At 43.4% G+C, this 12,164-nt stretch overlaps 1 protein-coding gene across 10 annotated transcripts in view; it reads right to left on the bottom strand.

The window, feature by feature from the left end:
• LOC124112457 (sucrase-isomaltase, intestinal-like) overlaps positions 1 to 12,164 on the bottom strand; it is a 65,441-nt gene that overhangs the window by 29,140 nt on the left and 24,137 nt on the right. For 3 of the 10 annotated variants that reach the window (XM_048391525.1, XM_048391526.1, XM_048391527.1), the window contains exons 20-23: positions 11,358 to 11,414; positions 10,836 to 10,960; positions 10,029 to 10,117; positions 8,513 to 8,562 (exon numbers count right to left, since the gene is read on the bottom strand). The exons of 5 other annotated variants lie outside the window; for them this stretch is intronic. In XM_048391525.1, coding sequence (XP_048247482.1) covers positions 8,513 to 8,562; positions 10,029 to 10,117; positions 10,836 to 10,960; positions 11,358 to 11,414 — 321 coding nt within the window. Of the gene's footprint in view, positions 1 to 1,907; positions 2,114 to 8,512; positions 8,563 to 10,028; positions 10,118 to 10,835; positions 10,961 to 11,357; positions 11,415 to 12,164 lie in introns of those variants that run through there. 2 more of the 10 variants (XM_048391530.1, XM_048391532.1) reach the window with 2 other exon arrangements.

Here is a 12,164-nt window from a genome sequence, read left to right as displayed (position 1 = left end):
ATGTAATAATGACCCGTTGACGTCATGGAGCCATTTTTTTTTTTTAGCCTTGACCAAATCGGGGTTTCAACGCCTTATTTATAATATCCTATTTTATATGAAAAGTTCACGCACCCCAGTAACCGCAAAGCCATTGACATATAATTTGAATAAACCCATATTTTCAGGTATTCGTTCTCGATTAGTTTTGTAAAGTTGCCAATGAACGAGTGAAGAATGAAAGAATGAATCAATCAATCAGAAGAAGTACGAGTTTGCTTTTCATTAAAACCAATTCACCACAAGTGTCATGCAACACGTGTGTTACACAGACACAGTTAACAGATGCATCCCCGTTCATATGCAAGATATCTATATACTTATCTAGTGGTATTATATGTGGGTACAAAGAGACTTCTTGACAACAGACAAGATGGATAGCTGTTGATATGACAACGTGCACGAGCCTCTTCGGAATCCAGAATGCTGATGAGGGAGTTGCCATACACACACACACACACACACACACACACACACACACACACATATATATATATATGTCCAATAGGATGCTATCTCCTACTGCATGTGTGTGTAGGTGTGTGTGCGGGAAGATTGCAAAAGCGGCGTAAAACCAAACTCACTCACTCACTCACTCACTCTAACCATCCCGTCACACCAAGTCGCCCCCACCCCGAAGGCTGCACGAAAGGCCGAAGAAGAGGGAAAGGCAGGGGTCGTCAACAGCAGATTCATGGCATGTATGAGTCTGTTACACCTCACTGAACACCCAGCATTAATCTGAACATACAAACTTTGAATATCAATCTGAGTACGTTCTGTTGACACATACATAAATACGTGGAAGCTACATAACATTCAAGAAACTAGTCTTTATGTCCTCGAGCTTGGCTGATTCAAAGTTTGTCATGTCCATACACTTTAAGTTAAAATATGTGCTCCATAAGAGGACGTGGTACTGGTGTGCCAGGCCCTTAGTGTAGGGATGCGGTAATGTAATGTGTCTTAAATGTGTGTTGAGTAAACAGGACCTGTTGCATGTCCTTATATACCCGCCATACGAGATATCTCGACAGCTGAAGTGTTAAAAACACATATGCGCATTTTATTTACGTAGTGGGCTGTTTGAATAGTGTTGTTTTTCCCGTTTTACTACGGACGAGGACAAACTGCTACTACAGACGGATCGTTCCCTACTTTAATAACACTGGGAGAGGGGAGGGGCCGAAGGTGTGGAGGGGTGGCCGCCGTGAGCGGTTGCTAGGAGGGGTGTGGGGCTAGGGGTGGGGTGTTGGTGACATGGGGGAGTTCAAATATGTGCTCCATAAGAGAACGTGGTACTGGTGTGCCAGGCCCTTAGTGTCGGGATGCGGTAATGTAATGTGTGAGGCTAAAGTCTTAAATGTGTGTTGAGTAAACAGGACCTGTGGCATGTCCTCATATACCCGCCATACGAGAGATAAGGCTGAAGTGTTAAAAACACATATGCGCCTTTTAATTACATAGTGGTATGTTTGAATAGTGTTGTTTTTCCCGTTTTACTGCGGACGAGGACAAACTGCTACTACAGACGGATGTCCTACTTTAATAACACTGGGAGAGGGGAGGGGCTGAAGGTGTGGAGGGTGGCCGTCGTGAGCGGTGGCTAGGGTGGGGTGTTGGGGGGGGGGGGGGGGGGGGATGTGGGATACAAGGGTTGGTTAGCTGCATTTTTCATCTCAGATGTTCAGAGGCATGTATAATGTCAGCGTATATGAATACTGGTGAAACCTGTTGGCATGCAGATGAAGCACACCTCGTCGTGACCTTAGGGTATCACTCGTACAAGGATTACACAAGACACTGTTCTGCGTGTATATCCCCGCGACATAGACACACTGAGGGCTTGTGGCATGGCAGTCACTCACCTTGTTATATACCGGCTATATTACACGGACTAGACCCACTCGTGGCGTTGTGGCACGACAATCACTTACCTTGTTGTATACCGGCTATACAACCGTGATTGTATTATTGCTCCCTTCAAGATGCATGGATCATGCTAGCCGGGTTGCCTGTCTGGACACACAGGCCTCATGTGTCTCCTCCGCATCCCGCTGCATCCAGGAGCCTCAGGCCACACACCTCGGTAGCTGATCAGGAAACACGACGTGACGGTGATAATAGTTCTAGCCTGGCAACAATCCAATTGCATGTCAGCCACACGCTCCTGTACATACGTCAGACCAGATTGGACCGCCTCCGTGGTCTAGTGGTAGAGAGCGTAAGGTCCGGGGTTCGATCCAGGCCTCGTCATACCAAAAGACGTTAAAAGATGGTACTTGTTGTTACCCTTCCTGGCGCTGGGTATTAAGGAGCTAAAACAGGGACTGGTCGGTTAGGAGTCAGTATACTGCGTTTGAGTGGGGTATTCATGTTAAACTGCGGCATGGTATCTCAGTTTGCTAGCACTATTAATCGGCATCAGTCCGGACCAGTATAAGCAACCACACACACACACAGACGTGCATGCACATCGCTATAGAAGTGTTATAATTTTGGACGCGACGTTAAACCCAATTTGACCTCATCTCACCTCAGACCGTATATCCTCGCCCTTGCCCCGTTCTCCATGTCTCTCGCACACACTCCTCTTCGCTCCTGACACACCAATTTCGTTCCTCTATCTCGTCATAACTCAGTCTTTCCTCAAACATCCACATCATTACCCTGACGCATGAGCCATATGTTTACTCTTAATCCCTATCCCCTTCATCAAACACCACCGACACCTCAATCAACATTTCCAATAGCAATACCAAGGTGGGGGACACCAGCTTTGAATCGAACCCGGGCTTTCGGCGTGACGAGCGAACGATCTAACCACTCGGCTACCCCACCGCTCCTTTTGGAAGACAATTAAGGCCTCTTTTGAGCTAGTGTAAAATGTACAACTCACATACGACCTTAACCTAAAACAGGAGAGATAATGTGTAGGGCCGACCATGAGGGTTGTTGACCTTATAGTGTTGATGATGGATCGCCTGCTGCCGGTCGAGACAGGCTACTTAGACAAGGCTTACATACACACTGACCTGGTCCCTGTCCTGACCTGATCCCCATTTGGGTGGCCCCAGCACCTAAAACCTGTCTCTGTAGGGATGAATAGACTCACCGCCCAATGATTGTCTCCCCGTGGGTAGAGTAGTCAAGTAGTCGAGTAGTCTCAGTTCCCAATGTTACTGCCAGGGGTGGGGTGGGAGGTGGGAGAGATGGGTGTTTAGGGTGGGGGTGGTGGAGGTGGAGGGGGGTTGGAAGGGGGGGGTTGGGAGGTCCATTATTATGTATCATCCCAACCGCCTTTTACTAAACAAAAAAGCATATAACTCTACTGCCCGGTATTGAACAGCATCGTGTATCATTGCAACAGCCTGTTACTAAACACTAACGTGTATGACTCTACTGGCCCGGTATTGAATAAGATCGTGCATCATTCCAACAGCCTGTTACTAAACACTAAAGTGTATGACTCTACTGGCCCGGTATTGAACAGCATCGTGCATCATTCCAACAGCCTGTTACTAAACTCTAACGTGTATGACTCTACAGGCCCGGTATTGAATAAGATCGTGCATCATTCCAACAGCCTGTTACTAAACACTAAAGTGTATGACTCCACTGGCCCGGTATTGAACAGCATCGTGCATCATTCCAACAGCCTGTTACTAAAAACTAAAGTGTATGACTCCACTGGCCCGGTATTAAATAAGATCGTGTATCATTTCAACAGCCTGTTACTAAACACGAACGTGTATGACTCCACTGGCCCGGTATTGAATAAGATCGTGCATGATTCCAACAGCCTGTTACTAAACACTAAAGTGTATGACTCTGCTGGCCCGGTATTGAATAAAATCGTGCATCATTCCAACAGCCTGTTACTAAACACTAAACTGTATGACTCAACTGGCCCGGTATTGAACAGCATCGTGTATCACTCCAATTGCCTGCAAGTAAGTTTTTGCTAATCAAGCAATTCCTGTTTCCATAATTCGTAAAATAAATAGCCCACGCCCACTAGCGCACTACTTTCTTCGCTTGTGTTGCATTATTGCATTGAACAATGTCATTAATTTGCACACTGTGTCTACAGTTTTTATATGCATTGGTGATTAGATAAGCAGTCTATGAGGTTGCTAATCAGAATTGGAGGTATATGCATTTACACAGTGGACATTTTTTTATGGTACTTCCATCAACACAAAAAGAATACAGAGATCCAAAGATCCCTGGACGCAACGTATATATTAGGTAGCCGCCAATTCAAGACAGGCTTTACGGTTTTACGGTATAGAGTCACCCAGGTCAGGAACTGGGCCAGCCGCACCTTGTCCCTCTGCCGGTTTCAAATCTGCATGTGTATTTGCTACTGTTGTCCTTGAGATCCAATATACTCGCTAACAACATTTTTTAAGTACACACTTTAAATAACATGAATACACAATGTATTTGATTCAAATCGAGATGGTATAATTATTAAAAAGGCGACTATGTTTGTCGTAAGAGGCGACTTTGTTTGTCGTTAGAGGCGACTATGTTTGTCGTATGAGGCGACTATGTTTGTCGTAAGAGGCGACTATGTTTGTCGTAAGAGGCGACTATGTTTGTCGCAAGAGGTGACTATGTTTGTCGTAAGAGGCGACTATGTTTGTCTATGTTTGTCGTAAGAGGCGACTATGTTTGTCGTACGAGGCGACCATGTTTGTCGTAAGAGTCGACTATGTTTGTCGTAAGAGGCGACTAACGAGTGGTCGGGATCATTGACTTGTCATCGTATCCCACTTGCTCATGATGTCAATCACTGGACTGTTTGGTCTAGCTGGTACATTGGTGAGTGTGGTTTTAAACAACAAACAAACAAACAAACAAAGCAATAACACGTTTTTCAATTGAGTGAAAAGTGACTGTTTGGTAGTATTAATTGGAGTGAGATAACACAACGTGAAGCCTTTTTCAGCTACATCAGGGTGTGTCAGCTTAATGAGGAAGAAATGACCAACATCACGAATGTCACACGTGTTATTCGTATTACCCAGGAGAATTGGTTATGGGTCATATTAAGGGGGAATCTGGGACCTGAACAAATGGCCAGCGGATCCTGGCGCTGCTAAGGGACACAACTATTTACACATTATGGGGCTCTACGCCACCAGGTTACAGGCATATGTGATTATATCCCCTATATAGCATATTCATAATTTAAAAAAAAATACACATTCAAAGATCTCTACGGATTTAGGTACTCTTCATACACATGGTATGAGTGAGTGAGTATGGTTTTACGCCGCTTTTAGCAATATTCCAGCAATATCACGGCGGGGGACACCAGAAATGGGCTTCACACACTGTACCCATGTCGGGAATCGAACCCCGTCTTTGGCGTGACGAGCGAACGCTTTAACCACTAGTCTACCCGACCGCCCTCATACACATGGTCCACAATTACAATTGTACAGATCAAACTGCAGAAGTCATCTAACTGAAGTATAACATATTTTTAGAAAGGGAAGAATGTCAAGAGGGATGCTAAAACAAATGTATTCCCACCATCACCATCCCGCCAACAAATCTACACATCAACACTAATTTTCTCGTTAGCATTTGCGTCAACAGTAAGGATGTTTATTAAGCGACCACATATTATTTATTTAACTAACTACAAGTTTGGGAATAATGAGTGAGTGAGTTGGGTTTAACGCCGCTTTTAACATTATTCCAGTTATATTATATGACTGACATGAATTAATGCTGACATATAGTCAACAACATAATGGTTATACCACGACGACATGTAGTCAACAACATAATGGTTATACCACGCCGACTTGTAGTCAACAACATTATAGTTATACCACGCCGACTTGTAGTCAACAACATTATAGTTATACCACGCCGACTTGTAGTCAACAACATTATAGTTATACAACGCCGACTTGTAGTCAGCAACATTATAGTTATACCACGACGACATGTAGTCAACAACATAATGGTTATACCACAACGACATGTAGTCAACAACATTATAGTTATACCACGCCGACATGTAGTCAACAACATTTTAGTCATACCTCGCCGACATGTAGTCAGCAACATTTTAGTCATACCAAGCCGACTTGTAGTCAGCAACATTATAGTTATACCTCGCCGACATGTAGTCAGCAACATTACAGTTATACCACGCCGACTTGTAGTCAATAAGATTATAGTTATACCATGCCGACATGTAGTCAACAGCATTATAGTTATACCACGCCGACATGTAGTCAGCAACATTATAGTTATACCACGCCGACTTGTAGTCAATAAGATTATAGTTATACCATGCCGACATGTAGTCAACAGCATTATAGTTATACCACGCCGACTTGTAGTCAGCAACATTATAGTTATACCACGCCGACATGTAGTCAGCAACATTACAGTTATACCACGCCTACCGTGAAGTCCAGCAAGATATACAACAAGAAATACAGCAAGAAATTATAACTCGGTCACTTCTTCTTGGTTACAAATTAATTTATTAGAATATCTCACAGAAACAATTGCTTTCTTTTACATGAAGCATCCTTTCGGCACCGGGCTTCAACTTAACATATACTAAACATCCTGAGATAGAGTATGCCCATATAAGGAATATGACGTCATGGAGAGTGTTGATTGGTGGGACACAAGCGGGATGGTTTATGTCCTCTTGTATCACACAAAGTACCACAGAGAGTTTTCTGCGAAAAATGCATAAATGTTCCACACACCTGGAATATTTGACTGTAATACAACCGCTAATAGGTCACTAGGATAATGCATGTTTGCATATTTCGTGGTTTTTGTAGAGGGGAGGGATGAATCATAGATTGAAACAAGTTGCTTTGATGGAATCCGATATGTTCGAAGCCTGTGGTGATTCCGTTATTGAGGCGACAACTGGTTGGCTGACTCGTGTTGGAAGTGAAGCCCATGTCTGATTGGCTACTACTACCACGTGATGGTGTGGTTGGCGGTGAGGGTCATGTTCAAGTTCAGTAGCTGAATGATCTGTGGATGGAGAGTGTGAGATGAAGAAAAGATCGTGTGTCAAACGAATATACGTATAATTCCATACCGTTTGTTTTAAATGTCTTGATTTCTATTCTGTATTGTATTCATACCAATATAAAATATCATTTGTTGTCATTATGAATCACATACGTTCATCAAATCTTCCATAATATTATTTTTGAGGTGCTAAACAATATTTACCCACTCTATATGTGTGTGTGAAATAAAACTATTTGAAGTAAACTGCCGGGCAAAAGAAAGTAATCACTTTTAAATTGGATTAGACCAAAACATGAGAAACTTTATCAAAACGTCACTAGGCTGAAAACACTGCAAATTTAAGATCCAAAACACAACTATAATTCCCGTATGAAATACATCATCATCGAATAACTATTTCATATTTGTTTCATTTTTAGCGACCATCAAACATGGGTGTATGTTTTCCTTTGACAGACACTTATGTTTTACCCAATTTGACCTAATTTATTGAAAACAAATATAGTTATATATATTACTCTGCATGTACGAAACATGACATCCACGGGACTCACCGCGTATGACTGCCTGATGTTGGTGACGGGCACCTGTTCCCCGTCCAGCGTGACGGTCAGTGGGATGGTCTGGAGGCCGTAGATGTCCAACATGTCCAGCGGTGGCAACGCTGAACCCGACCCTGACACTGCCGGCCCAACGTGTAGTTCACCAGCCTGCAGAAACAAACACGTCCATGATTCAGTCTTGTCTCAGTTGTCTGTGTCCTGTATTTTTTACACGGGCCGGAGGCTCGGAAGGGTGTTCAGGAGGCCGTGAAAGTTAAAACAGATGCCTCGTTTCTCTAGTTATAGTCAGGTGATAGCGGCATATCTGGCGCATAGAAACAGACTGCCGATTTTCAGATATTTTCCACAAAAGAATGTGCAGTCAAAGTCTAAAATTAGACTATGTATTTTAAGTTCGAGAAACTTCTTGTATTTGTCCATTTCTTAAAAAGTAATAACCGTCATATAAGATAGGTTACACCGCAAAAATCTCTTAGAAAGGTGGCCGATTTGATAGTGCTGTTTCCTGTATTTCTACGTCACTTCCTGTTGCCTTAAGATCGGGTTGTGTTGCTGGCAGACATGGGATATGAATCATGGATCATGCAGCCCACGCAGATGGGAGATTTTACTGGCGCTTCACTAATTATGTCGCCTTGAGCTCCCGGTGGCTGTTCGCTCTGGATTTATTTTCAAGTTGGCTGCATAGTTTGTACTGTGATTGAACATAATGCGCCTCACATCACCGAGGTGCGAATCTCCATGTCCTTATGCCCAGGTATCAAGTTTTGACTCTGTATCTACATGTATGCACAGGGATTATATATTCGATCTGAGATCTATTGATTAACCAATTCATATGACATATGGAGAGTTACTGATCATCAACAACCTACCTTGGTCATACCAAACTTGATCAGTGAATACTGTTTATTCTCGTATGTATCTGAAAAGGTAAATATATAACTTGTTTTTATTTACGTGAACTTACATGTCAAATCTAAAATCTAATGAAGACAGACATTAAACATACAGCGTGCTCCATACCCTAACGCGAATTGCGAGGCCTTAGAGAAAGGGTTTTCCCTCTGAAGCGTGAGGTGCGTTTGGGGTAAAAAGTTCGCTTTTGACGGCACAAGTCTGGGTTTAATTCCAAGGGGGGACAACGTGTGGAGACCATTCCTGGTAATATTGCCTGAGTGTTACTACTATCTACAGGCGTCACGGGTTGCCACATGGTGTTAGGTGGTACAATTCGCTGTACAGAGTTACGTCCCTCAGGTATACCAGAATCCGATGGTCGTTTGTTCGATTCCCACATTCTCCCTAATAATTCTTGGTATGTGCGCACCATACGCGTGCCAACAGCTTGTACCAAGTGGTAAGTATCTAAAACCTGCAGCCTGTTGGGCTTCACTGACACGTCGTGATATAACTTAAACAGACAGAAAAGTAGCTCTTGTACTCACTTCTTCGCAAGGTTAACTTATATGCAAGACAGTACACACGTCCGAAGCGTATCACTTGATCTATCTTCTCCCCTTTATCCGAGAACAGCCTCACCTATCTTCTCCCCGTTATCCGAGAACAACATCACCTATTTTCTCCCCGTTATCCGAAAAGAACCTAACCAATCTTCGTCCTGTTATCCGAGAACAACCTCACCTATCTTCTCCCCGATATCCGAGAACAACCTCACCTACATTCTCCCCGTTATCCGAGAACAACCTCACCTATCTTCGTCCCATTATCCGAGAACAACCTCACCTATTTTCTCCCCTTTATCCGAGAACAACATCACCTATATTCGTCCCGTTATCCGAGAACAATCTCACCTATTTTCTCCCCGTTATCCGAGAACAACCTCACCTACATTCTCCCCGTTATCCGAGAACAACCTCACCTATCTTCGTCCCATTATCCGAGAACAACCTCACCTATTTTCTCCTCGTTATCCGAGAACAACCTCGCCTGTCTTCTCCCCGTTATCCGAGAACAACCTCTCATATCTTCTCCCCGATATCTGAGAACAACATCACCTATATTCTCCCCGTTATCCGAGAACAACCTCACCTATCTTCTCCCCGTTATCCGAGAACAACCTCACTTATCTTCTCCCCGTTATCCGAGAACAACCTCACCTATCTTCTCCTCGTTATCCGAGAACAGCCTCACCTATATTCTCCCCGTTATCCGAGAACAACGTCACCTATCTTCGTCCCGATATGCGAGAACAACCTCACCTATTTTCTCCCCGATATCCGAGAACAACCTCACCTATATTCTCCCCGTTATGCGAGAACAGCCTCACATATCTTCTCTCCATTATGCGAGAACAACCTCACTTATCTTCTCCCCGTTATCCAAGAACAACCATACCTATCCTCTTCCCGTATGCGAGAACAACCTCACCTATATTCTCCCCGTCATCCCAGAACAACTCTCCATGTGCCCTTCCTTCTTGGTCTAGGGCAACAATGGCGCCCATCTTGTTCTGTCGGCTGCAATACAAAACAGAGCGATCTAAAATACCCCCACATTTTTGTCAAGTATTCACGTTTGCTTGAAGGGTAAACAAGTATACATGTTTGTTGGACACAGGTATTAAAATTGATAGATCTTGTCCATGTAAAACTGGCTTGTGTTTAACCTTTAACTTGATTATTTGAAATTTAAGATAATAAATCCATATTTTTTTATATTATTCTCTATCTTTCTATCTACGGTCGGTGGGGTAGCCTTGTGGTAAAGTCATTGCATCACTACGCCACAGTCCTGAGTTCGATGCCCTACTGGGGGCAATGTGGAAGCGCGTCTTGGTGTCCACCGCCCGTACCTAAAGCGGCGTTTAACCCAACTCACTCATCCACATCTGATACTTGCATCACTATCTATTTGCATATAGCTATTTCTCTAGACCCGTGAAGATCCAGGTTAGAGTAGCTCTTCAGCAACCCATGCTTGCCGTAAAAGGCGACTATGCTTGTCGTAAGAGGCGACTAACAGGATAGGGTGGTCAGGCGCGATGACTTCGTTGATGCATGTCATCGATCCCAAATGCGTGGATCGATGCTCATGATATTAAGCACTGGATTGTTTGGTCCAGACTCGATTATTTACAGACTGCCGTCATATAGCTGTAATATTGCTGAGTGCGGCGTTAAACAACAAACCAACCATTTTTCTAAATCGATGAATGTTCACAGATCATCGCCCTACCTGGCGTGTGTTGTGTTTGCCGGCACCTGCCAGGGAATCACGTGCCCACCTCGGACGTGAAGGTTGAATTTCTCGAGCGGCGTGTAAAGGTCAAGGTGATCTTTTTTCACCGCTACCTTTTCACCCTATTAAAAGTGAAAACATCGACATGCAGTAAAAAACATTTTTTTCCAAAGAGCATCATCACAGTTATTTGCCACTATTTTAATCTTTAAACAATTGTCAAAGAAATGAACACACCCTGAATAAACGTGGAGAAACAATACCCCACAAGGTCGTGCTTACAGCACTTTCATGCGCGATGTTCGGCCACACTTCGCTTTGTGACAATCATGACATATTCCATGCCTTAAAGCTGACGGAAATGTACGGAAAGGGACGTAGTGGTGGCGAATACTTACGAAGGTTAGCCATGGCGTCGTGTGACTTCTAACTGGAGCACACGGTACTACACGTTATACAGGTTGTTGTGAGGAAACTAAAGTTAACGAAAGTTAAAACAATGATGTATTCGTGACTTACCTTGAAGTAGTCATACCAGGTGGCTTCTGGGAAATATGCTTTCACGGATGTCTTGCCCTGGAGATATGATAACAAGTCAGTAACGTTTATGATGTGCTTGAGTACACCTATAAATGACACGCGTCTTCAAATACCGTCAGTACAATACGGAGCTGGTAACGTTAAAAACACACCATTTCGTTTACAGTGATCCATTCATACATAAGTTTTGTCACTATTTTGCCTTTTACAACCAAATGGAATATCAACTTGAATACACACATAATTACACAAATATACTGATGGAAGTAAAAAGGGAACATATATAAATATAATCGTTTTTGGAAATGCCATCCTTTATGTTTTTCGAAGATGACCACATGACATCAACATATCGCCCTGTATCATGTTTGCTGTAGGTCACTTCTGGCTCAGTCGTCGAGGCCGCTGCAATTCGCAAAATTACGTCCATTCACAGTTATGTGATCTGCCGATCATGGGTTCGAATCCCCGATACTCCCTTATTATGATCGCCCGTGGGCACACTTGCCGTCAACATAAGAGAAGGAATGTCTCCAACCTGCATCTATGTAAGTCCAGTTTCCACCCTTGCCGAACTAGGCTGGAATTATGGATTTATATTTTGGCTGGATTAACGAGTCTATGCACATTACAATCAAAATCACGTAAAAAAAATCGACATCCGTTTCATAAACAATATGGCGACTGTCGTGCAGAGGTTGGTCGATATCAGGATTTGCAGAACAATCTTCCTTATATTGGCGTCGGCCTGTAATTTCAAATCTTTTCATGGTTTTAATCAAGGTG

Source organism: Haliotis rufescens, unplaced genomic scaffold (assembly GCF_023055435.1).
Source record: "Haliotis rufescens isolate VD_foot unplaced genomic scaffold, xgHalRufe1.0.p SCAF_9, whole genome shotgun sequence".
Taxonomy (NCBI): domain Eukaryota; kingdom Metazoa; phylum Mollusca; class Gastropoda; order Lepetellida; family Haliotidae; genus Haliotis; species Haliotis rufescens.
The sequence above is the reverse complement of the archived record's forward strand: the minus strand, read 5'-3'. Positions and strand labels throughout refer to the sequence as shown.